Below are 27634 nucleotides of genomic sequence, written 5' to 3'. Positions count from 1 at the left end.
GCAAAGCCAGGCTGGCAGGCCAGGGGCTATCCGCACAGTGACAGTCACTGCGAACGCTGCCCTGGTCCGGCCCTTTGGGCATCTGCCTCCTCCATGGGCCTTGTGAGCAAATCCCACACAGCAGCTCCTTTCGCCCTGCCCACGATCTCCATCCATTCACCGTTCTCCTAAAGGGCTAGCTCTGCCCAGTTCTGCTTTCCCATGCCACGCAGTGGGGAGAGGGATTTCCGGCATGTCTGAGGTTTCTCTCCCCCCAACATTAACACATGGGCCCCACTTTGCAGCCCCCACCCTACTGGGCAAGTTTGGAACGCAACTCCCTGGCAATCTCACGTGCGCTGTTCCTTTGCTGGCTTGAGGGATTGCTGTCCAGAGAGACAAGGCTTCTTCCCCAGGTCCCGTCCTGGAGCCCAGCCACTCCACTGAGCTCAGGCTGCTCCTCGGCTAAACCAGGTGTCCCTGAGAGGAAGGGAGCCAGCTGGCCCCATGCAGGTTACAAATCCTATCAGGAAACAAAGCTATCCTCCTTTGCAGCAAACACAAGGCCTTGAAGGAGGTGCAGGCATGTTTGAGGCCCATCCTTGGACTCTCTCCTCTCTCAGGCCAGCTGGCATGGCACACAGCTTCCACTGGGGTCGAGAGAGGGTAGGAGAGACTAGCTCTTGGGTTTCAATAGGAGGCTTTGGTTTCTAATGGGGTTTTCTCCTTCCTCTTTCCTCTCCCTCTCCCCAGATGCTCATGTTGCTGGGATGCTTTGCTGTCTTCTGGACTGTCTACTACATGTTGGAGGTTTCCCTGTCCAGAAACAACGTGGTCTTCAATCTGACGTGCAGCAGCTTCCCTGCCTGCCAATGGTACCCCAGGGCTGGGCGGCAGAAGCACGTGGAGAATGGGATGGATATGGAGTCCATCCCACTCAATGCAGGAAAGGACATGGAGGATGTGGAGATGGAGTTGGAGCATCCACTGCCCAGCTCAGAGGCCCCAGAGAACTTAGGGGAAGAGGGAAGCTGGAGTCCCCAAGATCCCAAACCGCACAGCAATGGCCGAACCGCAGGCTTTCACGAAGCAATCCATTCAGGCTCAGCGTATCTTGGCCGGGACCTGGCCTCCGAACTCCTCTCAGCAGACAGGGAGCAGCAGATGTGCTAGCAGGAGCTGAGAGCTTGGGATGCTGGGTGATGTTGGGTCCTGTCCTTCCCTGGGTGCAGGGTGTGGGAGACTTTCCAACCCCCCGCCCCCCAGAGCCGCTGCTGACTTGGGGGTTGTTGGCGTTGGATGTGGCTCGGATGACACAGGCCCACGGCTGAGAGGATGGACAAGCGTCTTGCTCTCGACATTCCCCATCGCAAAGGCCCGTTTCCCTGCCTTTTATAAACAAAACAAGCCTTAACTCATTTTATAATGGAGTCTGTCCAGTGGCAAAACTCGGGGCTTCCCTCCTTCCTCAACCCTAGGCCCTGCGCTCCTGCTCCCTGCCCGTGAGCACCCAGCATCCGCTGAACTGAGCTTCCTTTCATCTCCCAGGGTGCCCCCCGCAGGGCCTGCCTGCTGCATGGTGCACTCAGCGAGTCCGAGCGCTCTCCTGGGGCTGGCTTTGGAGTGGCACTTTCAGGTGTGGAGAGGGAAGCCAGAAGGTTTCCATGAGGGCAGCCCCCAGACCCTATGGCTGGTGCCCTCCCCGACATGCGTTCTGCAGGCAGGGCGCAGCCCTGGGGGAAAGGCAGAGATGGTGGAAGGCTCCTCAGGAATTCTCTCAGAGGGGATTTGCCTAGGGAGAGCCCCAGCTTGACTCCTCTCAGCAGTTTGACCCCCGCGCATCTCCATTGCCTTCAGTGGGGTCACTCCTGGCTGACAGCCCTGGGAGAGTGGATAGGCCCTTAGTGTTGGATTAGCGGCTGCCCAGCCCCGCGGCTGCGGTACTCGGATGCCAGGGGTGGGTCATGCAGGGTGATTGTGCAGCGGGGAGAGCCTGGGTTCTGGACCTGGTGACTCTCTGGCTCATGCTCTGGGGTTACACCCAGGAGTGGTTACATGTCCTGCAGGCACCCCCAGACTTTGCCCAGGCCCAAGCCCCTTGCCAGGAGCCCTGGGGCTGCCCCAAACTGCATTAGTTGAGGAGACTGTCACTCCCTTAGTTACAGACCTGCAGGGACTAAGGGCCCAGCCCTTCAGCCAGCTGGATCATGGCCTGGCCACACGCTGTATTGGACACAAGGGTGGCACTGCACAGGCTGCCCTGTCTGGCCGCCCCCAGGTTAACGGCTGTACAGTCCCTTCGGTCTTGTAGGGTTAGTTACTTCACTGAATCTGGGGCTGGATTTTCTGACCCAGAGGGGAGTCCAGCCGCACAGCTGTCTCTCTCCACGCCTCATCTGTCTCTTGTCCTCAGCATGGGCACCATGCCAGCTGGCTTGGGCAGCTCGCTCGGGGTGGGTTTGGTACCCAGTGCACTTCATGCTTCCCAGAGCTCGAACCAAGGGTCAGCACCCAGGCTCTGCGAGTGCTCCTGAGCTATTGGAGGTTTGGAGAAATGTGGGCTTGGGGAGGTGATCGGCCATGCCCGCCTGTAACCAGCAGGCTGGGAAGGCGAGAGCTAGGCTGTCCCTTTCCAGAGCCTACTGGGAGGTAGGGCACTGGCAGCCATCAGGTAGGTGCATGAGTTCCTCCCCCTGTGCAGTCATGGTCTTGCACAGGAGTGTGCTGGGCAATGTCTGAAATCCTGGGAGCCCTTGGCCTGTTAGCAGGGGGCAGAGTGAGGCTTCATGCAGAGTCACCTGCCCCGACAGAAGTGCCATGCACCGGCTGTGAGTTCCCCAGCCCTGCACATGGTTGGGTTAGCTGGATGGCAGCAGGGGCCATGTGAGCACAGGGTGTGCTGGCCAGCCATCTGTCTGTCTTTGCATCGTGTCCCTTTGGCTTTGTTCCTGTTTTCATGGCACAGGGGCAGGGGGAAGCTCTCACGCCGACCCCCGGGGCCCTGCTCAGCCAGCAACAGCCACAGTTTGGCTGGTGGTGTTTGTCATTTAAGCTCTGAAGATGCTGTCCTCCCTCTTGCCTGCCTGTGGCATCGCCGCTTCAGGACCTGGGCTGTGTCTAAGCCTGCTGCTTAAAGCAGTGGTCCTCCCTGGGAGGAGACCCTTTAACTGCCTGGGTGAAGGCATCCTGCAGCGCGAGAAGGCCCTTTACACAGTGTGTAGCCACTTGGTTGACTGTGTTAGCCAATACGAAATCTAGTAGCCTTGGCTTGGCTGACTGGTGTCTTCATTCCCCCTTCCTCACCCAGCTGCCTTACCCTGCTGTCCGTGTTTTCTGGGCTCTGCCTGCTGGCAGCAGTGGTCTCCGTGCACTGCGCTTGTTTCACCTCCGGCTCTCTTAGTAGTTGGCTGACATTAGCCAGGTAGACCAAATGCTGACAAAAAAATCTGTTTGCCCATTTCCAACAGCAGTAATTGCACCTTCCTCTCCCTGCTGTTCCGCTCCGGCCGCCACGCTCACCCCGTCCTCTCACAAATTAGCAATTGTCTGGCTAGAGGAAATTAAAGGGCCTGGTTTGTCTTGGGCCTTGTGTGCACATTGAGGCCCGGCACAGGGCATTCGCAGCAAACACAGCTGGTTGGCCCAGCGAGTGCAGAGAGAAGGTGCCTTTCCCCCTGTCTAGTTGCTATAGCTTGTCTGCGTCTGTGATTCCCAGGACAGGGCCCAGAGGAAGGTGGGGTGCAGAAGGGTCTGTGCCCCTCCAGATGCTTGAGGGGAAGCCATCGGAGTGTTCCAAGGGTGACAGGACCCCGATTCCAGCAATACATTGCATGGCTGGATGAGCGTGTCACGGGGACCCTGTGTCTCCAGCCATGGCCCGCTCTGCTGCTTAGCACAGTGCTCCTCTGTCAGCTACGCTGAGGGAGCAGATTTTAAATCCTGATGGGTTTTCCAGGTGAGCATTTTAAGCGTTACATTGGGGTTGACAGGTTGGGGGTTTTAGTTGTTTTTGCAGCAATCCATCACAGACAGTGGGAGCTTTTGTTTTTCTAAAGATTTGGGGTTTTATTTTTGAAACAGCAAAGGCCTTTTTGTGCAGCTTTCCAAAATAAAGTCTTTAAAAACCAGACTAGTAGCCGAAATCTTTGTGTGCCAGTTGGCTTGTCGTTAAACTGCTCTGAGCACTCCAAGCCCTCCCCCCAGCGGAAGAGCAAGGTAACCAGGCACTTGCCAGCAGGCAGGGTGGCGGGGAGCATGGTTTGACTGACTCATGGTCATCTCAGGACAGCAGGGCCTGATTTTCAGGGGTGCTGAGCACCCGCAGAGCCAGGGGACGTCCCTGGGACTATGTTCAGGACCTCTGACACTCAAACCCAGCCTGCATGGGTGGGTCTCTCAGCGTTCTGGCTGTTAGCAGATGGCAGGCGGTGCACCCCAAGGGGCTAGCAGAGCCATGTCAGGAGGCATTCATCCCTCACTGTGCCCAGAAATGGCCATTGGCATGGCTATTTCCTGTTTAGAACCATACACAAAACAGCTGGCAGACAACTGCTTAGTTACCACAGCTGGCCGTTAGCGACAGCCCTGGTGAAGTGCTGTCCCTCGGACAACTGACAAGCATCACCCCAAGAGTTGTCAGTGCCAAACACTGACCTAACTTCAGAACTGACGGACTCTGATGGAGGGAGGGGGTTGGGTTTTTTTACATGTATTTCCTGCTGCTGACTGAGCTGAGCCGTGGTTTTGCAGCCTCGTGTTCCCTGCGCTGGCTCTTTGACTCTGTCAGGCATGCCCAGGGCCCTGCAGACACGAGTAAGCAAGCCAAGCTTCTTCATCACCCAAACAAAGAAAAAGCAGCAACTCAGTCAAAAAGCGCCATTGGCCGAGGCTGCTTCATTCAAACAGAAGGTGAAAAATCAACAATCAAAGCTCTCTGTTTCCAGCTTCTGAGTGCTTGGACAATGAGGAGTAACTTTGTGTTAAATGTCTTAAGTATCTTTTAAAGATATCAGTGCCCTGCTTTTGCTGGACAATCACATGGTTGCAAAATCAGTCTCATCTGTTTGCCCAGTAGGGGTGAGAACTTGGGTTTTCATTGAGTCATAGATTTTAAAGCCAGCAGGGACCACTGTAATCATCTAGCCTGACGTGCATAACACAGGCCATAGAATTTCCCTGCATTAATTCCTGTTTGAAATAAAGCAGCTCTTAGAAAAACATTCAACTTGCCATCACCCTCTTTTCTGTAGCATTCACTCAAACCATTTGCTGCTTTTCATCTTGAGTTTTTGTGAGTGCTCAAGACTGAAAATCCAGGATGAGCTAGTCAGAATTTAAAATAAAAAAACCCTCAGCAAACTGCAATAGAGTCATAATTCTTTTAATTTTGACAAAAATAAAGTACAAAACAGAGGCTAAGTTGACTACCTTCCCATTTGCATAGATCTTTACAGAAGCACTTGGTTTTGCTTGTGCAAGATTTATTGAAAGGCTGGGTAATTCCAAGTATGCTACAGGTACGTGCTTTCCAATTTAGCCTTCTTGGGGGCGGGTGTAACATTGTAGGATGTTTGTAACAACCTTCTCTATAAAACAGTAGAAAAATCTAGCTCACAATACAGTTAAGTCATGGGGAGTGAAGCAGAGAACATGCAAAGGTCTGAGAGGAAAGGCGACATTGGGAAATGGAGCAAGCGGTCAATATTTGTGGCTGAAATAAAGCTGCTCCTATAGAGAAATACTTTGGGAGGGGGAGTCTCCCCACCTCACTCCATGCATCGCCTTGTGGGCTGGGGTTAGGTGTTGTTTAAAAGTTACCTAAATTAATACCAATGGATTTGTGTTCGGTCCAACTGGTGGCCTTTGGCGCTCCGCTGGCTCTATTCACATTGGCTGCAGTTGGGCTCTAGTCAGGAGGGAGCTAAAGACTCAGTTCCTGTGGTGGGGTTTGTTTTCTCTTCTCCATGACTATCTAACTGATGATCTGCCGGGGCCGCCCATAGCCTGTCATGCCAGCCTGCGAGGCCCCCTTGTTGGTGCCCATCTGCAAGCCAATCACATTCTTCCCTTCCTTCAGCTGGCTTTCGGAGAAATCCCGTTTGTACTCCTGCGATTTCCTGGAGAGGGAGAGAATCATTCCAGGCCCCTGCTGTCCTGTGCATCCCATCCTGAAGGGACGCAGCTGATGGACAGGAGGGGATAGAGCAGGGATGGGAGAGGGGTGTTGTGTCCTTCCTCCCTTCCCCTCCCCCCGAGCCCAGCTGGGCTCTGCACACCTCGGGGCTTGTGCAGAGATTTTCCCTGGAACTAGAGCTGGCCCAAACTTTTTGACTGGGGAGTCGTTCTGACCAAAACCACCAGCTTTTCGTCCGAGTGTTCACGGAAAGGTCCCTGCTTCCATTCCGTTTGCGGGAGCAGGGGAAAAGCCTGACACTTTGTACAGAAAACAGATGTTCAAAACCTGACAACTTCTTGGTGCTTTTTTGTGACAAAACAGATTTTTTGGCTGTGGGAAATTTCATCAAGGACAGAGCCACTGAAGTTTCCTGCCCCGGATAACTGATGGTTTGACCAGCTCCGCACACAGCCCCCAGCTGGAACGCAGGGGAAAGGCAAGAGACCCTGTGCTACCAGCCAGGAGACATGACACCCATTTGGAGGGGCTAGCATTGACCCACCCCCTACACCTCTGCTCCCGAGGGCCTGTCCCCAGCAGCAGGAGACGCTGAGGCTGGGCTGTGGGGAGGGACACTTTGCTGCTTACTTCATAAACCAGTTGGGGTCCCCGCGGTAATGTCCATCGTTCTTCGTGACCGCCAGGCTGCCCAAGGCCATGACTGTTCTCTGCACAGCCGCTATGTCCTTGCCTGCAGAAGGAAGGGTGCGTCCTACGTGACTGCCGGAAACCTCTGTGTGCATGTGGGGTGTAACTCAGCACCCACATGGAACGCTTTCCTCCACCCACGAAGCTGGGGGCGCCTCGCTCAGGGAGGGGCACAAAGAGGTGAAGCACAGTGCCGGGGTGTACCCGGACCCCAGGAACCTGCTCTCACCACCTCCCCCCAGCAGCACACCCTGACATGTGCCCTGACACAAAAGCACCACCTCTCACATGGCGCGTCCAGGAGCACAGCACACCCCAGCGCGCCGGAGATCTGGGCCTGGGAAGCCCAGGCCCCATTAGCTTCTGCAGCATGTGTTGTGTTCTTTGGGATTTGGCTGTCGAACACGCCTGCGAAGAGGCGAACATGTTACCTGCTGGCAACTTAGCAAGTGAGCCACCACTCAGCAAGGGCTAGTCAGTCCTATGCAGCAAGTACGCACCAGGCACAGCAGGGCCTACCCTATTTACACTCCCAGTTCCTGGGGGAAGGGGTGTCTACCCCCCAAGAAGGGGCTCAGGGAGGAAGCCCAGCTCCTAAAGGGAGCGCCACACTTCAGCTCACTGTTCCCTTGGATGCCCCCATCCCTGTCTGTCTCCATCTCATGTCTTTTGGTTTATACTTGGATTGTGAGCGCCAGGCACAGGGACCAGCTCTTTGTTCTGTGCACATGTACAGCGCCTAGTGCCATGGGGCTCTGGTCAGTGACTGGGGCTCCTGGGGGCTACAATAATACAGGTGATTAAATAGTAATGCATGCCTGGATCTGCCCATCCCATGGGCAGGACCAGCTGATGCACCCAGCCTCCTACCCTCACCTTCAAACAGGTCGACCGTCTGGAAGATGTCTGTTTTCACCACACCATAGTCCTCAGCTGCCTTCAGGAACTGGGCCACCTGCTCCATCTGTTTGAAGACCATGGTGGGAGGAGGTTTGGGGATTTTCACAGGCTTTGAGCCTTCTGGGTACAGGCTGTTCACCAGCTCACTCAGCACCTGCAAGCGAAGGAGAGGGTAGACTCAACATTAAATGGCCCAGTGCAAAGGGAGCCAACAGATGGCATGGCCACCGCCATAGAGAAGGGGCAAACAATCCGCACTTACTATGCCATTCTTCAGCCAGACCTGGAACCCCAGTCTGCCACGTTCAGGGCGTCCCACGCCAGCCCCGCACTGGACCACGATCCACTCCACCAGGCGCTCTTCCAGTTCATCATCATACTTCTTCTCGATCTTGGACTGCACGTCCCTGCTCAGCCCATAGGAGGGTCCCTTGTTTGCCATGTTCACTGATGGAATGAGTCCTGGAGGATGGGGAGCAAGTTCTGTGAACCCTGCCTATGGCAAACAGAAGCTGGGTTGCACTGTTGGCTCTCTCCTGCCCACTGAGCACCCTCACAGGCAGCAGAGACAAGGGTCACCCATCATGAGGCCACTTGCTGCCCACACTTACTAGCCAATTCCCATTTCAGGTCCTGCAGCTGGATCTGGGAGACACAATGGACCCCGAGTTTTCTTTGCCCTCCCCGGCACCTGCCGAGCTGCTTCTCAGGGGCACTGCTTCTCAGAGTCTGCCCTTTGCACACCACGCAATAATGGGGGTTCCAGCTCTCATGGGCACCTGCCGTCCCACGCCCCATCATGGCAACGTTCTCCCATACCAGTCGCACGTGTCTGACGTGGCTGTGGGAAGACCCTGCTGGTGGTTTTGACAGCAGGAGGAGGCAGAACCGTGTCACCAGCCCGCTCTCCGCAGAGCACCAGCGTGTGCTCCATGGAGCTCAGTCTGGGAACCTGTGCGCACGGGCGATTCCCATTGGCACACTCCTGGGGCACTCGACTAGCACAAGCTGCAGCTGGGCACCGCGCTCTGGAGTGGGAAAGGAGCTGGAGAAGACGTGGGTATTCACCAATGCTAAATACAGCCTCTGGAGTGAGTTAGCGAGGATGAGGGGGGTCCAGGCCAAGAGGAGATCTGCTATGCACAGCACCAAAGGGCTCCACTCTATGTTGCGATGCAAAACCTCCCCAAAGCCAGACTCCTGACATTTATGTCCTCCCTGCTTCCACCAATGGTCTCGTGCCCTCCAGTGCACTGAGCGCAGTCAGCAGCAGAGATCCATGGTATGCAATGTTACCCAGCAAGGTTCTGATTTGGGCTGGGGTGTACCACTGCCCTGTGCTCAAATAAAACCAAACTGTTTGCAGAGGAGAGGTCCCCCAGGAGCTGAACTCATGGACTTGCTCCCGTGTGGAGGTCCATGACTTCAGCTCCCAGTCTGTGATGCTGCTGTACGTAACTGCCGGCCCAGATCCAGGCCAGGTGCTCTCGACTCCATTCCACACGGCTGGGTGGTGTGAACACAATCCATCCTACCTTCCTACCAAACCTCCCACACCCAGGGGCCCAAAGCACCGTGCTGACAAACTGACACACAAACGCTATAGAGGGATCACTGCACCCCCACCCCCACTGAGCTGCAGCACCCCTCCTCCCCCAACACAGAATGCAGTAGCTGTTTAACATGCACAGCAACATTACCCAGCGGGACGTGGCCCCCAGCTCTGTTTGCCATTGCTCTCAATCCCCTGTGGAGCCAAACACAGCCTAGGAGCTGCATGGTGCAGCCACTTACAGGCACCTGGACTAGATTTATCCAGGAATGGGGCATTCTGCTTTAGCATCCTCCTCTCTTGGAGGAGAATTTCACCCGCTCCTTTCTATTGGCTCGTGACAGGATCCCTCCAAAGCTGCATGCCTCCAGTGGTGAAAGTGGACTGGCTCCTGTCCCGGGATGGGGAAGATGACAAATTGCAAAGGAAGCCCACCCTGCACTCACCCTGAAGCTCCTGCTCTGAAGGACCTATCCTCTAAGAACTTATCTTGTTCGTTTTTGAACCCAGGGGAGACACTTTAGATTTTGGTGGTGGTGATGGAGGGACAACTTTAACAGTGATTCCAAAGGCCACTTGGGCACCTGAAAATGTTCTTGTTTTTTTGCAGATAATACCTTAGATACAGTATTCCTGGCAGATAATTTCTAATTCCTATATAAAGAAAGAAAAATAAATAAATATTAGACCCACTCAGCTCTAATATTTTTCTGACAGCTTGTGTCAATTAATTTAAGGGACACTGGTTAGATTTTAAAAATTAACATTTGTTCTTACTTTGTTACTAACTCTTGAATACAACAATTGAAACAATTGTAGAAAAACCCTAGATGACTTGCTATCACTTTTTTGCAGTTCATCAAGCTTGGAGTAGATCCTTTAACTTTTGGAAACATCCTATTAGGGCAACAAGGCCCCACGAGAAGTTTATACTGCACCTGCCTGGGGCTCTAGGGGTTGTTACCCCACTACAAATAATAGACTAGAAAATGACTTTTAACAGGAGTGAAAGTGACACTTTCAAGTCACTTTCACAGTGTGGCCAACCCCAAATGTTCAAAAACCACTAATCAGGCTCACCAAAAATCATGAGATGGGCTTTAAAATAATGAGATTATATAAAAATAGATTTGGGGTTTTTTTATTTACATTCTGCTTTTTGAGCTTTTAAGGTGCACTGGGGTCATTTTGAAGCTTTCGCCACAGCCACAAGGGCTAGAAACGTCATTTTTCTTTAAGAATGAAGGCTGAAATCATCACATATCACCTGACTCCAGGAGCTGGGGCTTTAAGGAAAACAATAATTATCATGAGACTCATGACAAAATCATGAGAGTTGGCAACACTGTTTATACTTCTGTTTAAAGGCTCATTCCTTTCCAGAAGGCTCTGAAAACACAACACTCCAGTGACTGAGTTGCAGTTTTCACAGGAGCATATTTTAAATCAAACACCAAGAAAATTCAACATTTTAAAGTTGGGGGGAAAATTGAGACTTCTGAGGTATATCAGGGCCCCTGCCGGCAGGAAAGGAAAATAAACAGGCACAGGAGCTCTTGGCAGCTCTTCTTCTTGAAAGAAAGTTGGAGGGTCAAATCTTCTAGTCCTTAAAAACTTCTCTTGCCATCAGTGTCTCCACTCATAGACATAAACATCACAGTGACCATGTGATAACATGGGTGGTCACTAACTGTACACTTCATATCCACAGTTACACATCTTCTATGCATTGCCTCAGGGACCACATTTTCTGATATATTCTGAACAGCGCTGAGTGCCCAGATCGTGCCCAGTGAATTATGCAAATCATGACAGTAATGGTCGACTTTATGGATTCTGTGCATGCAATTTCTGTTTTTTGTTCTGGAACTGGTCTCAATACAGCTGAAACCCTAAGAATTTGATGTATAATCACATCTGATACTCAGACGACACTTTCTCATTCCTTCCTTTTCTCAAACTCAGAACAAAAAAAAATGACAAAACAAAATGGTTTTCAGTTAAAATCTAAAATTGCACAGTAGCATTACTGTACATCTCAGCCTGGGGCAGAACCTGCCACCCATTGGCAGGTAAGTGCTCCCCTCATTCTCTTTCTTTCTTCATTTTTCCTGACCTCTGTGCTGCTTTTCATACTGTCAACCATGACCTCTTTCCCAATCCCCTGGGACCAATTGCTGGCGTCCCAGAGAACTGACCACTTTGGCTTTGCTCCCATCCACCAGAGTCCTTCTTTTTGCAGCATGCAGCAGAGAGAAAGGCTGGTCCAGTGGATGGGGAGCTGGCCCTGGGTTCTACACCCCCGGTGCCCCAGGGACTTCCTGTATGACCTCAGGTCAATGCTTTAGGGACAGCATCTCAAAGGTTTTTAGGCACTCAAAGATGTAGCTAGGCATCTAGTGGGGTTTACAAAGCACCTAGTCTTCTAGGTGCCTAAATACCATTGAAAATCTGGCTGCGAGTCTCTCTGTGCCTCAGTGCCCCACCTGTACAATGGGGATAACAGCCCTGCTGTGCCTCCCCGAGCGGCTGCGATGCGAGGCGCTCAGATACTACAGTGATGGGGCCACCTAAGTACCACAGGTAGAGTGGGAACCTCTCTACACCACTGCTAGCCCTTCCCTGGGTTTTGGCCCCTTCTGCCCCTCCCAGCTTCCTCTTTTCTGAATGTAACCTGGGCTCAGAGGGCTTGGCTGTATTTCTTCTGAGTCTCCTCTCTTTGCCCTGTGACTGGGGAAGTGCTCTGTGTGATCGCACAGCTAGCCAAAGACACCCAGCGCTCGGGAGCGTGCGGCCTGCTCCCAGCGGGTGATCGGGAAGGGCGGGGTCCCCCTGCTCTGACTGCGCTTATCAGAAAGGCTCACACAGAAGTGGTGACGGCAGAGCGCAGTTCTGCAGCACCAGGCGCCCGTTCCCAGGAGGAGAGCAGCCCCAGCTCCTGCTGAGAGCCCCGGGCAGGGCAGTCACTGGCATGAGCTCTGCAAACTCAAGAGGCAGCACGTCGGGCCGCATGGAGCCGCCAGTGGGATCCGTGCTGATTACCATGTAAGGGCATCCCCCAGGACAAGATGGCAGGTAGCAGCCCGTGTGCGTGCGAGGGAAGCTCTGCCAGCTGGGGCGGTGGCTAAACTGAACTGGCTGCCCAGAGGATGGTCAGTGCCTGGCTCCCACGCAGAGAGGAGACGCCCTAGTGGGTCCTGCCCCATCCTCTCCCACTCGCCAAGGCAGCATCACTCCATCCAGGCACTGCCCAGCCCAGGTCTAAGCCGGCCACACATTGGGGCTTCCAGAGGCCCAGAAGGCTACTGGCTCATAGACAGCACCCCGATCTCACACACAGGGGCAAGAGCTGGCTCCTTTGAAAGAGTGCTGATTAGGGCCAGGTGTTAGGCAAAAGCCGCATCCTGTAGTCTCCCAGCTACCCCGCAGTGTCAGCACCACAGATCCCCTAGGATTTGGCAGGTCCCAGCCAGACAGACATGGCTAGAGACGGCTCTTCCTAGCCTCCACTTTTGGGTGCTCTCCCCCAGTGACTCAGCCTGGCCAACCCCAGACGTTCCAGGAGACCGGGCTCAGAAGTCACAAGACTGGCCTAACCCTCACGAGATGGTTGAAATGGTCAACGCTGGGCCTCGCCCTCTGCCGTCTGGTTTCTGAGCCCTTCGGATACTCCCAGCTCACAGACTCAAGCTTTTCTTTGCAACCATGATGCTGCACAGCTTGGGTTCTCCTGGCTCCAGGACTCAAGGAGCTGGGGCCGTAAGGAAAACACCAGCTATGGCAGACTTGCAGCACAGTGGCCAGAGCTGGCGGCTACGAACGCTGCTCTGCGGCTACCTGGCTGGATCTGGGGCTGGTCCTGGGGGCCGCAGGCTGCCTCAGCACAGGGCCCTGCAGCACGCAGTGCTCAAGGCTGGGTGAGCTGGGGGGCAGGAGGGGTTGGTACAGCTGAGAAGGAGGAAATTTTCCGAGATGCCGCCATCAGCGGCCAGTCGGTGGCCAGTAGGTAATGGACCCTTCTGGGCCCAGCCAAGCAGCATGTCTGGGCGGCCGAAACCTGAAATAAAGGCCCAGGGCTAGAGTTCTCCCCATGCAACTTGGCTGGCACTGGTGGAGATGCACCAGGGATGGATTTGTCCCTTTGAGCTCCACACTGCCAGAGCCTGAGCCTGCTCCCAGCAACACCCACACGACCCCCTGGTGTCAGCCCAGCTGCCCCGGCTTTGCTGAGCACAGTCAGGCCCCTGGGTACCAGGTGACTATGGAACCGTCAGGGGTACAGCAGCAGGAGAGTGGGACTTTCTGAAGTGCTCAGGGTTGGTTTCACTCTGCTTCCATGCAAGTCGCTGGTCAAACTCCTGTTGGCTGCAATGCAGCTGAGCGTGGCCAGTACTGAACACTCTCGAAAACCCAGCCACAGCCTCTTGCTCTTCCCTCTGAGCTTCTCTCATGCAACAACGATTATGGCCAGTTTCTGTCTCCCCGGGGAATTCATGCCGCAAGAGGCACGAGTAACCCTCAGCTTGACACTGTCAGTAAATAAACCAGCTCAGGCCCCAGCCCCGGAGCCCCCTTTGTCTTCACATGGCAGCCGCTCAGAACAGTCTATTCAAATTCCACCGCTGCCCATGCCTGGAGGGTGCCCCTCTGGATTGGCCTGGTCCCAATTTGTGTGGGGCAAAGAGGGAGGGGTGCATGCAATGGCATTTGGAACTTTTCCAGTTCTTTCCCTGCCCCACCGTGATCGCTGGGGCTCCAGCTCCCAGGTGAAATGGAGAGATCTGCTAATACACCAGGTGGAGACAGGGAGTAAGAAATACCCACACCTGAGCTGTCAGTGTGCAGAGATCCCACTAGCTCTGCTTGGCAAGCGGACAGCAGCCTCTCGCTGCCTGGGGTGAGTGCCCCTAGATAAGCAGTGGAGAACCTATCCATCAAGGCCAGACTTCACTGCTTCAGGAAGCTAATTATCGCCTGCTAAGGAGAAACCCAGTGCATTAACAAATCGGCCCATCCTGTCTGGGCGCCAGCCTAGGAAACTTGCCCCTGCTCCAGCGGGCAGCCACTTCTGTGTCTATGAGTTTACCTGCATCCTGAACATCCGCCTGGTCCCTGTACATCCCACAGTGCAAGCAGCATCTTGTCACACTGGGAGTGACAGATTCACAGACCTCAGACCAGGAGAGACCACTAGGATCCAGCCTGGCCTCATGTAAAACAGGCCCCACCCAGGGACTCCAGGGCTGGGCAGCTCTAAAATGTGGCTTGTAGAAGAACCTAGGTCATCAGAGAACCAGGGTCCTGGCCAGCGTGGGATGCTACAAGGTGGGTGGGGAACAGCCAGCCCTGGACTTTAACCCCTTTCCAATTACCTAAGCAGACACGATTCCAAAACATTCACTGGCTGCAGGTCTACAGGCTCCGGCTGCTCATTAGGTCCCAGGGATTTGCCCTGGGGGCAGGTGTTTCCTGTTGGCCCCCAGCACAGGGAGAGTCCCACAGGATGCCAGTCTCATCACAGACCAGGCTGGAGGGGAGTGTACAAGCCCGATCCCTCCTAGTGGGGCCTGCACAGAGCAGACTCCCTGGCTAGCACCCGCTGCACACACTGGCAGGTTTTACAGGCAATCTGGTTACCCCCTTGGAGCAATGCACCCAGAGACAGCTCAGCCCCCGCCCCCCCGGCCATGCTGCCATGTGGGCAGGATTCTGCAGGGAGCAGGGCTGTGTGGGGCTCTGCACTCTCTTCTGTGATGCAACGCAGCCAGCAGCTCTGCAGGCAGGTGGGCATTTCCAGCATGCACCTGCCCCCAGGATGGAACCAGCCCCACATCCACCCTCTGTTGAGGAGATCAAAACTGGCATGAGACACTTAAGGCCCTTGCTACCTCCCCCCGCCCCCAGAACATGGCTGAAAGGCAAGGGCCGGACTGGACGTTTCTAGGAATTTCGGGGATTTCCCATCACCAGGCTGGCCACTTCACAGGACAGGTACAGACGCCAGACTGTTTCAACGCCTCTGTGTGCAAACTGCAGCTCCCGACACTTCTGCTCACAGGGCCCTTTCTCTGTGGCCCAAATGGCTTCACCACAAGAGGCCGCCACCAGGCTCCCCTGGACGTGCACTCCTGCAATGGGGCAAGGAGCTAACCCCACTGCCATGTGGGGCTGAGGGCCCCCTTTGCTAAGCAATGGGTCAGCAGACACAGCACTCTCTGCGGCCAGTGTCCTGAGGTCGCTCTTACAAGCGGCCTGTATCATGTTCTGTTCTTTAAAAGCCCCTCAGAGGCGCCCTATGTGGTGCTGGGCCCTGCACCGCTAAGGGCTGAGCTCCCCACCCCACAGCGCCTGGGCCCTGACCCTCTTGTGATGGCCAGTCCGTGGGAACGGGACACAGCGTCCGGCCGAGCTCTTGCAAGCCCCGAGCATCTCTGACCCCCACCCGTGCAGCATTTCCAGTCGGCTTCAGAAAATCCGTCCAGCCCGGGCAGGATCCAGGTCACCCGTTTCCCGCTGGCGACGCCCCAGGAGCTGCGGCGGCCCCGCGCCCCACACAGACCCCCCGCGAGCACATCACGGGGCATGGCAAGGGCCCAGCCCCAGCCCCAGCCCCCGGGGCCCGGCCGCCGGCCTGGGGAGCGCCGTGGGAGGTGCAGAAATAACTTCAGTGTTTAAAACAAGAACCGGGGCGGGGGGAACCGTCTTCCTTCCTCTTGCAAGGCTGAGCTCCAGGCCCGGGGCAGCTGTGCGCTCCTGCACCGCGCCTCGCGGAAAGCATCGAGCCGAGCAGCTGGCTGGGTGGGCTTGGGACCCCCCGCCCAGCGCCAATGTACCCTCCGGCGTCCCCCCTCGCAGTTCGGCCTCTGGCTGGGACACCGCTCAGCCCGGGGGGACAGACCCTGGAGCAACCGCCCACCTGCCAGTTTAGCAGACGCGGGAGAGGGGAAAGAGTTCACAGGGGGCAGCCCCGCATCGGCGAGCCCCGGGAGCCCACCGAGGAATCAAAGGCCCTTCTGGCAGGCTTTGCACAGGAAAGTTCCTCTCCCCTGCGAGCCCCCGGCAAGGAGAGAGCCCAGAGCAGGGCTGCTGTCCCCAGCCTCCCCCCCTGCTGGCTCGGTTTAGCCAGGAAAGCAAGCACCGGCTCCGCCTGCCCTCTCCTTTGCCCTGCACCCCCCCGGCCGCCCCCCTCCAGGCTCGCAGCCGGAGGCTCTAGGATGCACTTACAAGAAGATGCTCGCGGAGGAGGCTCTGCCGGGAGGCTGGGATCTGCCGACGCTGGAGGCTGGCCCTTGTGCTAAAAGGCCAGTTCGGAGCACAGTGATGTCACCAGCACCCCCTCCGGGCCCCACCCCGCCAGCCCCACCCCGCCCCTCTGTGTGAGAGGCCAGGCCCCTCATCACAGCAATGACCCTGCGCCCAGGCACCATATTTGGGGAAAGACTCCGAAAGACAGTGACCGAAGAGTCTGCGGGAAGCATTCCCCACATGCCTGGAGCGAATGGTTTTCGGGCCGGGACAAAGCAGGGTCCTGGGATCTGATGGAGTAAGTCCTTTTATAGACAGAAGCTCACCAGGCTCCTGGTGAATATACAGGGAGGTTTTTGTCCCTGACTTCATGGCTGGTTTTCCCGTGTGCTCACATTCCCCATCATCGGCGGGGCTAGAGGTTTGTGAGCAAAGCTTCCCAGAGAGCCTGCCTGCAGCAGCCAGGGGACAAGCCAAGCAGCCCTGGGATGGCAGTGGGCTGTGCGAGCGCGTGGCCGGCTTTTCAGCAAATCACCTTCTCCATTTTTATAGAGAAGCCTTCCCTGCTCCTGCACCTAATAACCCCGGTCATTTCCCCCCACACCAAGGCTGTTTCACAGGCTGATAGCCCCTGAGGCCAAGACTCTGATTTCGGGGGCCTTCACTGCTGGGTGCCTGGTAGGAGACACCGTGGGGCCTGTTTTCAGAACTGCAGAGCACTCCCATCCCAGGCACAACCCTGGGTCTCCAGTTGCACATGCAAAAATAGAGGTGCCAGAAGCCACGGGGCCGCTTTTGAGAACGTCGGCCTTTGCTGTGGCTTCCCAAATGCTACACGTGCTCGCCAGCCCCGGGCCTCACAGAGGGAGTGAATGCCAGCCCCGCTGAGCGGGGAGTGACCCGCTGCCTGATAGGGCCCGGCAACGTGACTCAACAGCTTGGGAAGGACCGCATCGCCAGGTGTATGTGCAGGGTGCCACGGGGCGTGGAGGGAAGTCACCTGGGGCGGGAAGCATGGGGCTGGGTGGCCAGGGCCAGCACCTCACCGCTTACAGAGTGCGCTGGGGGTTAATGGCCACAGATGGTCAGGGGCGTGGGGATCTGTCATCCAACGGCTGGCACCTCCAGCGTTGGCTCTCACGGCACCGTGGCCCAATGCTGGCGCAGGGAAAGGGGGGCCCTCTGCTGCCTCCCCGGCACCCGTGCAGGGGAAGGGGCTCCTGCCGGTACCGACCCAGCCCAACCCTGCTCCCGCTTGGAGCGCAGGTTGGGAGAAAATGTGATTTGGGCAAATGGCAGGTGTCAGTTACGAGAGCAAAATCGTACCCCGAGCCGGGTCACAGCCCCCAACGTGGGGTGGCAGAGTGAAGCCACCTCTCTGTCCCCTCAGCTGCAGCAGAGAAGTCGGAGTCTCCACCACAGGACTTAGCTCGGCTGGGGGCATGTCGCCCGCCGCACTCTGAGGGAAGGAGAGAGGAAGTGGGTCTTATCCCATCCCAGGGGAGGGGCTCGCTTTAACGCTACACTTGGGTGTTAGCAACATAACCCCAGCAGCTCCCACTGCCTGCCCAGGACCTCTCCTCGGAGCCCGGAGGTGCCCCAGGCTTTTAGTGCCCTGATTCTGGCTGCGCTTGTCTGGAGCGGGATGCACGTCTCGTCATTCTCCCACCAGGTGCCCGGCCCAGCCCCCTGGGGAGTGAAGCAAAGTCACTGGGCCCGAGTCTCCTGGAGCAAAGTGCATGTAAACACCCCTGCTATGCGGCGCCCTAAGCCAAGGCCCCAGGAAGGCCCACTGGCTGCCCAGCGATGGATTTGAACAAACCCCGCACAGACTGAGGACAATGCCCCTGGGCTCAGGTGGGCGCTGGTTGTCAGGCCGGGCTGCGAACCCCTTTGCTGCCCTGTGGATTGCTGATGTTGGACAATGAGAGTGGCTCTGAGGTGAGGCTGTGACTCTCGTTCATGCGGCATGGGGGAGCCATGCAACCCTCCTGCACCCCAGGTTCCACTGCTGGGATGCTCAAGGGTTAATGGGACAAGACATGTGGCTATGCAGAATTTGGGGTCTAAGCCACCCCCCCTGCAGCCTGGGGACTGCTCTGTGGGGGCTGCAGGGACAGCCTTTACCCGGCTTGATCTCTAGCTCAGCTTTGAAGCAAGAATTTCAGCAGCAAAGCGTTGCAGTGGAGCAAGAGTGACATCGCCTGGTCAGCTGGGTCCTCGGGACCAGAGCAGCTCCGTCAGACTAACAGCTGAGCTCCCGCAGTGGAGAGCCCAGGGCAGGGTGGACCCTGGGCCAGTCCCACACAAAGGCTCCAGGATGCACGCAGAAGCCTGGGGCTAGCGGGGTCCCAAAGCATCTGCCGTCTCCTCTGAGCTAGAGAGACGTGGTGACAATTTTAAATAAACTGCTAGCAACGGGGCATGGTGGGCTCATGCGCTTGCCTTCCCCTCCGGGGGCAAACGTGGCTGGGTTGCAACCAAACATGAAATGAATCTGGTGGGGCTTGTGATGTGTTACCCCATGTTCTTTATGAAAACATGCTTATGACATGAACACGACATAACTGTACTTCATGCAAGATGGCTCATGTGAGGTATCATTGGAGAGGTTATGATTTACTGAATGCGATTATCCAATTGTATGCCTGCATCATTTCTGTATCTAAAGTTAGGAATATTGACTAGGTATCTGTATTTCAGCTATGCTATTTTGGGTGACACCCACTGCCAACACTTCAGGTACAACAGTGGAAAAGCCAGACAGGGCGGATGGCCCATCAGCAAGGACAAGGGACTGTGAAATGCTTGGCCTTCCTGTGGACCCTCCATACTGCCTCTGACTCATGGAGGCTGTGATAAGAGTCAGGTACTACCTAAAACACATTACCTGGGACTTCCTGTAAATTTCCACTGTAAGGGAAGGGGGGGGGGGGGAGTCAAGTTTGAGAAACAAAGGACTCCCGCATTATGTCAATCCTATTTACAGGTGGGGAGGAAGACAAACAGGACTCTTCCTCTCCATGGCCTGTCTGCCCAAGTAGAAAGACTGCAAAAGCCACCTGAAGGGAAGGCAAGTGGGGGGAGTCCAGACTGAGACAGGGGTCCAGTCTGAAAAGGAGCATAACTGGAATTCTGAACCACAGAAACTTTGCAACCTGCCTGCAATAATATATAAGGTGAGAAATACTATTTGTAACCAGCTTCTTTAATGAAAGTAGCTTAGTTTGCGTGTTTGATTTCATTTGCTTAGTAATCTGCTTTGTTGTCTGTGTTACCCCTTTTACCACTTAAAATCTGCCTTTTATAGTTTGTTTATTATTAAACCCAGTGTCTGTAATTTCTAACTGGGGGAGGGGGCAAGGAGCGTGCACACCTCTCTCCACATTGAGGAAGGGGGAAAATTTCATAAAACCTTTGGGTTTGTACCCCTTAAAAGGAGTGACCACCGGAGTGCTGGAGCAAGTGCCGAAGCGGAGTCTTCCCAGAGCTGAGCTGCAGCTGGGGGTAGCCCTGCCTGTGTTTATGTGTTAGAGGAGGCTTTAATAGCCTGACTCAGCAAGACAGGTTAAAGGGGGCCCATGCTGTCCGAATAGGTAGACTCAGTGGTATCAACACACCAGGCAGCTTTCTAAGGGGCATAACCCATCACAGGCCTCATCTCACTGTGTGGATACATGTGCACAGCATAATTCGCACCTGATGGGATGGTTACCAGGCCCTGCTAGAGTGACCCAGCTCTGCAAAAGCTGGGGCTGTTGCAGGTCAAGGCTGAGTGTCACTGGTAGGGGGAGCCCAGCCCTCTGGCAGGCGGAGGGACAACAGAGCCATGTGCAGAGGACCCAGCGGGTGCTCCAGAGCAACACTCATTTGCAGCCCCTTCCGAACACCCACAATCCACACCTCAGATTTGCTTTGAAAGGAAGATTTTACATCTGGGGATCTGACTCCCCCAGAGACTCAGCGTCTTGCCCAAGTCATGCCCAGACTCAGGGCATAACAGGGAAGTAACCCTAGATCTCCTGAGCCAGATCCCAGTGCCTGAGCCTCCAGACTCTCCTGACACACAAAACTGAAGCTGTGACACCTTGTGCTCGTTAGAGACCCCCAGCACTTGTCACAAGTGGGAATGCTAACCCCAGCCTCCCAGACAAATGATATTCTGCCTCCCTATGCCCCCCTACAGGCTTCAGATTCATGGCCCCATTCTCCTTTTCTGTCTGAAGCTGTGGTGTAGCATTGCTGCGTGTCCTTAGATTGCGGGGTCATTGCAGCCCAGAGATGATGGCATTTCCCTGCCATGCAAAGCTCACCAACTGCTCTGGGCTACCAGGTGCTGTACATATGCACAAGATGCTATTTATAGTAGTTATGTGGCCTTGCTCTACACCTGGAACTAAAGTTAACTCTAGTTTTTCCTTTACCAACCCCTGACTCTTAGAATACCCCTTCTTCCAATACCATTAATTTATATGCCTAGTCCTTACTAGACTACCAGACACCACTGACTCAGACCCTTTGAGTAGAAGAGAAGAGCTTTGGAGGGTTGTTTTATAAGTACTGTTCCATGGTGGTTGGCTGATGAGGAAGGGGCAGGGGTGTGGAGGTGGGAAATGTATTGAGAGCAGGTGAGTAAGTGGAGGAGGCTGGTGTGTGGAGTACAGTGGCAGGGAGCAGGCATGTAAGTGGGAACAGGTGTGGTGGCCAGTGGCTAAAGGGGTTGGTGGATGAATGGCTAGAGGGAGAAGCCCACAGACTGTGAGTGGATCAGGGGCTGGGTGTGGGGAGTGGAGAAATGTGGAGAGTTGGTGGAAGGAGGATGGGGAGTTGAAGCATGGGATGAGTGTAGACGGGGGCAATAAACAAACCACCTCTTGTAGTTCTCCAAGTGCTCTGTGTAGTGGGGCTGTTATTAGCAGCCCAGTTTCATAGTTAGGGCCCAGTGAGGGGAAGTGATTCCTAAGCTCAGGTAACAAGGCTGTAGCAGAGCTGCTAATTGGCCTTTCTCAGTAACATTGAGGTTTTTCTTCCTCTAGCAGCCTTGGAGAAGCCTCCGTCCTGTGACCTGCTCAGTGCAAGTGCCCGCAGTGTGTCTGGGATCAGGGCTTGCTCGTGGCATCCAAATGGCCAGGCTTGTTCTCTAGCCAGCCATTCTCCCCGGAGAGCCCCAAGGACTGGTGCCCCATCTCCAGTTGTCCTGGTGCTGTGTGTTTTGGGCTGGACAAGCGAGCTGGCCTGCCCCTTGAGTTAGAAGGGGGTGACGTAGAGCTGCTAGGCTCTCTGCGTGAAGGCTTTGGGGTGTGCGCGTGTGCAGGGCTGGGCGTTGCTCATCGGGCAACAGACTGAGGTGCTTTGGCTGCTTGAGTCCTCGCTGTTCTCAGCCGTCCACCCTGAGCATATCTGGCATAAACCCACCACGCTGCTAGCCCTGCTGCCCCTGCACGGTAGGAGTGAGGGTCTGAGCTACCAAGCACAGCGCTGTCCCGCCCTCTGCAGCAGAGGAGCCCAGCATCTGGGCACTCCCGGCTGTGGTGCCTCCAACCCATCGGCTTCATTTGCCGCTCGTCTGCCCGGTGCTCCCCAGGCCCCAGCCCAGGTCAAGCAGCATCTCCAGTGTGGTTCCCCTGGAGAGGGGCCAGGCCTGGCCATGCTGTGTGGGTGGGGAGGCCATGTGCTCCCTGGTCAGCGGCTGGCAGCTGTTGAGATAAAGCAGGTATCAGCTCACCTTTGAGGTCGCTCACTCAGGGAGGTGCTGGGCTGCCGTGTGGTTAGCTGAATTCCCACCTGTAGGACTGGCTGGCCAGCCCTGGCTCACGCTGGGGGCCCTGCTGGTCTCAAGCCAACGGCTGCCAGGTGAGTGAACAGGGATCCCCTGCATCTGAGCTGGGCCACTGTCAGCTGGGAGGTCCCCTACAGGAGACGGAGCTAAGCGGGAGGACGTACCTGCTCTGCAGGCCGCACAGCTCCTGTGCCCAGGCTCTCAGGGAGAGCGTGCCCACACGTGTGAGTGTGGGGCACGTCTGTGCCCCTGGGGGGCCTGCTCCTCAGTCCCCGCCTCAGGGGGCTACACTAGGAAGCTGACAATCCAGTGGTGTGGGGAGGGGAGGGCCCCTTGCAGCAAGTGCCCTGTGGAGTGAAATGGCTGGAGCCCCTGCTCTGTAACCCGTGGGATACACAAATGTAGCCAAGCTCCTTAGCATCCCATTCACCCCCCATGGCTACCCCCAAAACAACCAGCGAGGGTTACAAAGGCCATGGCAGCACAATGCACCTTCCTTCTCACAGCAGGGATGCCGTCACTCGCTGCCTAAGAGGGGGGTGTGTGTGCGTAGGGCGGGATTACGACAGGATAACGACCGTGCGGTATCTCACCTCAAAGTCCTCATGGGGACAAGGCCAGGTAGCAATTACTCCACTGTAACTAGCTGAGATCAAACCCTGGAGCCCTCTGCCCAGCTGTAGGTGGGTGTAGAAACCCACCTCTTTAGCAGCGATGATGTGGCGGTAACGTCTGCTGCAGGCTCGGGGCTGTGTCAGCACCGGAGGCTGTGCACACCACCCCAGTACCGGAGGGCAAGGTCCACCGTGGTAACAGCCAGCCACGGCCGCCCCATGGCAGGCTGGGTGCGTCTCTTCCGGGGCACCTCAGTGCTTCCAGCCACGCCAAGACACTGAGGTGCCCAGGAGCAGGAGGAAAACAACTCACCGAGCTCCCCGCGGCCTCCGCAAAAGCTGCGTGTTCTGGCTGTAGGACCGGGCTTGAGCCACAGCCTCTGCACCTGCTGGAACAAAACTGCCGTGAGTCTCGGGCTGCAGTGTGCACACTGCAGCTAGTGCTGGCCAGAAGCTGATCTCAGCAAGGCCCCTCCCCTGCGTGACCGCTGCTGTCTCCCGCTGCTGGCCCCTGCCCTGAGAGAGGCCCCTCTGGCTGGGGTCTGGCCCAGGGGGTGACAGCTGCAGGCAGTCACTTGTCCTTGCCAAAACCCACTGGAGAGGCAGCTGGGCAGACTGCTGCTTCCCAGCCGCTGGCTAGGGCCTGACCCAAATCTGGCCTGGGCCCCAGCCATCCCTTCTCCTAGTGGCCCCAGGCCAAGCCGGCACTGGGACCCCCATGTGGTAGTTTATGAGCAGGATGAAAGGGCTGTGAGTGGGGGAGGGTGCCCACATGGTGCACCACAGGTCTATGCCAGGATCCCCGCACCCTCTGCTTTGGGGTGGCCAGACTGTGTCCCCCCCAGTGTGGGATGGCTCTGCTGCTGCTGGCAGCTGCTAGACACGTGGGTAACACCTCTGCCTCTATCCCCCCTGCAGCACCAAGCTCCCCGGCCCCACCATGGCATCACCTTTATTCTTGTCGCGGGGAGCCCTGCCCCGCTTGGCTTACAACAGGCTGGCCGGTCGCAGCCCCGGCATCGTCTTCCTCTTGGGGTTCAAGGACACCAGAGCTAACCCCAAGTGCCTGGCCCTAGAACAGTTCTGCCAGGAGTCGGGACGGGCTTTCCTGAGGTAGGTGATGGCCCGTTAATGCCAATAGGGCAGCCCATGGGGAATTGCCAGAGCCATTCAGAACAGCAGCCACCAGCTGGGAGCTCCAGCCCCTGGGCCAGAGACCACAGAACTGTACGTCCTTGGGCATCAGTCAGTGCAGCCCCTGGCCCTGCCAGGAGTGGGCTCTCGGCGTGTGTCCTGCTTGCACGGGCCCTGGATGCAGTGCCTCCCGCTCCGCTCATTCTTGTCCCCAGCATGGCCCCAGCCAGGCATGCGCCCTTCCCCAGCTGGGCTCAGCACCCTTGTGACATCCCTCCCCGCCCTAGCCCGGATTGTCTCCTATGCTGCTTCCCCGCCCATTCCTCTCCGCCTCCCGCCGCGTTCAAAGCAAGGCCTGGGTCTCCGGCAGAGCGAGTGCCCCTAGACGTGGGCCCAGCAAAAGCAGTATCGTCTGGACTCTGCCCTGATGGCACAGAGATCTGGAATCCCCTCCAGCCGCCAGAGCCACCAAAGCCAGCTGGGGTCAGGAAAAGCAGGGTCTGGGAGCAGAGCTTGTGAGCTGCTGTGGGCAGAGGGATCCCCACCCAACAGGGAGGTGGGGGACTGTCGCACCTGAACAGCTCTGCACCTTTGTCCTCTCAGCTTCGACTACACGGGCTGCGGCAGCTCGGATGGGTGTTTTGAGGACTGTTTGATCGGCCACTGGAAAAACGATGTCCTAACAGTGCTGGATGAACTCACCAGCGGGCCACAGGTAGGAGGCAAAGCCAGCAGCCCCTTCTGCCTCTGGGTCGGTGCAAAGGGCTTTGCCTGCTGGGGTGCAGGTCCCAGGGGGTTCTTACAGCAGGGAAGCTTTGCCCAACAGATAGGGCTCTTCAAACCCCTTGGTGCCCCCATGCAGCAGATTCACGATAGCACTTGGCTGGGCTGTAGGAGAGCAGGCCCTGGGCAGAGGGATGGAGTGGACATAGCACCACGTCAGTGGAGCGTGGATGAGGCAAAGGCCGCCTGCTGGGCGGTGCGCCTCTCTTTGACCATGACTGTTCCCTGTCTCCATCTCTCTAGATCCTTGTTGGGGCCAGCATGGGAGGCTGGCTCATGCTCTTAGCAGCCCTGGAGCGGCCAGGGAGGGTGGCTGGGCTGGTGGCCACAGGAATCGGGGCTGATGCCTTCATAACCCTGTATAGAGAGCTCCCTCCGGAGGTAAGCCAGGGTCCAGCACACAATGTGTTCAGCGTAGGAAAGGCCCTGAGCCCTGTGTGCTGGGCGGAAAGGGGGCGGGATTGTATTCATTAACCCACCCCTGGGAACAAATGCCTAGAGTTGCCTCCCCGGTATGTGAGCACTGCCCGAACCCTGCTTGGAAGCGAATGCACCTGGTCTCAGCTCTGTCCCTGCTGAGCGGGGAAACAGACACCAGGCCCAGACTGTGAGTCCTTCCAGCGATCGCACTCTCCCTAGAGACCTATTCCTCACTGAGCCCAAGAAATCGCTCCTGGCCTTCAGCAAGGAGTGGGGGACATTCCTGGCACCTCTGCTCCCAGTGAGCCCCAAGGAATAGGGGGGATCAAGCAATTGCCCATCCAGCTGGGGAGAAAGATCCAGGCTGCTGCTGATCTGTCTGGAGTCTCTCCCCTCCCACCCTGGTCTGAAACCAGAAAGGGGCTTGCCCTGAGGCTCTGGCTTGTGGGAATAGGGGGGGTAGGGTGTCTTGACAGCCCAAGGTTTTGTGTAGCTTGTGGGGCAAAAGCATCTCCCTGATCCCAAAGCTGGTGCTGACTGACCTGTGCATTTTCTGCCCGTGGGGGGCTAGGTGAAGGGCGAAATGGAGCAGACAGGAGTCTTTAACTACAAGATGGCTGGGTCTGGGTCTGTGCTAATTAAGCGGGAGTTCTTTGCGGAGATGGAGGAGCACAGTCTGCTGGGGCGCCCGTCCATCCCCATCACCTGCCCTGTCCGGCTGCTCCATGGCATGCAGGACCAGTTCATACCATGGGGCAGGGCCGTGCAGGTGGCTGAACATCTGGAGAGCCAGGATGTCCGCATCACACTATTCAAGAGCGGGCAGCACGGACTGAAGGGAGCGGAGGAGCTGAGGGTGCTCGTGGGGACGGTCAGGGACCTTGCTGAGAGCCTGCAGAGAGAGCGTGGAAGCAACTGTGGGAACAGAGCCCGCTGATGGGGCAGCGGTGACCAGACAAGGAGCCCCTTCTGGGCCCAGATGCGAGGCCAGGGAGCAGGGCCATGCTGAACCTAGCCCTGTCTAATCAGTTAATGAAGAATGTGTGTAGTGCTGGGCCCCCACTGCCCATGGCACCCCAAAGGCCCAAGCCAACCCCCTTAGCACCAGGAGGTGCTCAGATCCTTGGCTTGCTAATGAGCTCCCTGCAGGGGGTGAGGTGACTGTGCCCAGCTTGTAGGGCTGTGAGAGTCTGCTACTGTCCAGTGAATCTGGAAAGCGGCTCCTGGAAGGATCCGTGGCCACAGGGATCGAAGGTGGGTCTCTGGGCCTCGAACAGAAAAATGGCTCAATCCCTTACCCTCCCCCATCACAAACACCTGAGAAAACCTGAAAAGGGCTCAGGTTTTTGAGAAAAACATTAAACTTTCCTGAAGAAATGGTTAGTGGTGCTTTGCTGTTCGGGACCGAAGCATCCCCGGCTCGGTTTGTCAGCTGGCAGCTGGGGTGGCCCTAGGGCACTCCCTGGGGCAGAGCCACACTGGGGTCACAGCAGAGTTTGCACAGCTGTCACTGGCCCCATTCAGGAAATAAATCAGTTCCCCCAGTTGTTGCTCTGCTCTTGCCCTCCTGGCCTGGGAGCGAACAGGCTCAGGGAAGGGGGTTGGACATTCAGCCGTCCCCCCTGGAGTTCCCAGCGCTGTTCCACGGCCCACTGCCTGTGAGGGGGGCTGCCAGGCAGGGTGTTGCCAGAAGCATTCTCGCTGAGGGGGCCAGGCGAGGAGAGGCCTGGCAGGTGCCCATGCTTTGGGCTCCATCAAGGCTAGATGAAAGGGAACAAAACAGGCCCTCTAGGTCAGGATTGGCTTTGCTCTGAGCCTGCCGGGCCAGGCTGGCTTCGTGCCCGTGTGTTGGGCATTTCCCCCTGCAGGGGCCGCACTGCTGCTGCTATGGCAGGTGGGGGTGATATTTTTACTGGTACAACGTCTCCCAGGGTGCTGTACCCCCCATAGAAACTGCTATGCCAGCCGGCGGCAGCCCTCCCCTGCGAGAACTGGGCCCACACCAGGGGCTGGAACTAGACTGCTGCGGTTAAAATCTCCAACTTTGGTGTAGCCAGGCCCATGGGCGTGGACAGACAGGGGGGTTAGCACATGCACAGGCTGCTGCAGCCAGGGGAACGCTTGGCTTTGTCTCCTGGGGAGAGCTGATACAGGGGCTTCCCTTCCCCTGAACTATGGTGCCCCCCACCCAAGGGCCTGTTCCTTTCAGCGGGGCAGGGAGAAAGGGCTCCCCCAAACCCTAGCAAGGGGCAGAACTGTCCCTATTTCCCCTTCACTCAAATACCCTGCAGCCACTCCTAGCGGAAGGCTTGCTGTCACGAGGCTGGGCTGGACCTGGGTCGCTCTGGGCCTTGCTGTCAGCACAGGGGGTAACTGTGTGCTAATTGCTCCATGGAAGTTGGGTC

General features: G+C 56.6%; 2 protein-coding genes and 1 pseudogene across 2 annotated transcripts in view; 2 read left to right on the top strand and 1 right to left on the bottom strand.

Annotated features, from left to right (window-relative positions):
• The window catches only part of PCSK7 (proprotein convertase subtilisin/kexin type 7), a 57198-nt gene extending 53092 nt beyond the window's left edge, over nucleotides 1-4106 (top strand). Inside the window, exon 16 of the mRNA XM_077839762.1 lies at nucleotides 733-4106. Within this exon, the coding sequence (XP_077695888.1) occupies nucleotides 733-1152 (420 nt within the window). The 3' untranslated portion in view covers nucleotides 1153-4106. The remainder of the gene's footprint in view (nucleotides 1-732) is intronic.
• A 1247-nt stretch (nucleotides 4107-5353) lies between these two features.
• Nucleotides 5354-16595, bottom strand: TAGLN (transgelin). The gene is made up of 5 exons (XM_077839772.1): nucleotides 16479-16595; nucleotides 7965-8164; nucleotides 7679-7856; nucleotides 6743-6845; nucleotides 5354-6095 (listed from the first exon to the last, which is right to left on the bottom strand). Exons 2-5 carry the CDS (start codon nucleotides 8142-8144, stop codon nucleotides 5951-5953), a joined length of 606 nt encoding a protein of 201 aa, XP_077695898.1. The 5' UTR covers nucleotides 8145-8164; nucleotides 16479-16595; the 3' UTR covers nucleotides 5354-5950.
• A 7237-nt stretch (nucleotides 16596-23832) lies between these two features.
• Nucleotides 23833-26254, top strand: LOC144278595 (palmitoyl-protein thioesterase ABHD10, mitochondrial-like; annotated as a pseudogene).
• Nucleotides 26255-27634: the final 1380 nt, after the last annotated feature.

Source organism: Eretmochelys imbricata, chromosome 22 (genome assembly GCF_965152235.1).
Source record: "Eretmochelys imbricata isolate rEreImb1 chromosome 22, rEreImb1.hap1, whole genome shotgun sequence".
In the NCBI taxonomy this organism is placed as follows: domain Eukaryota; kingdom Metazoa; phylum Chordata; order Testudines; family Cheloniidae; genus Eretmochelys; species Eretmochelys imbricata.
This window is presented reverse-complemented; position numbering and strand designations above follow the sequence as displayed.

Bases quoted from the DNA above. Each gene is read 5' to 3' on its own strand.
- TAGLN (XM_077839772.1), bottom strand. From the start codon at position 8,144: ATGGCAAACAAGGGACCCTCCTATGGGCTGAGCAGGGACGTGCAGTCC. The intron at 7,857-7,964 runs GTAAGTGCGGAT...CTTCGCTTGCAG, and splicing joins TCTGGCTGAAGAATGGCATA to GTGCTGAGTGAGCTGGTGAA. The intron at 6,846-7,678 runs GTGAGGGTAGGA...TTCCTTCTGCAG, and splicing joins GACGGTCGACCTGTTTGAAG to GCAAGGACATAGCGGCTGTG.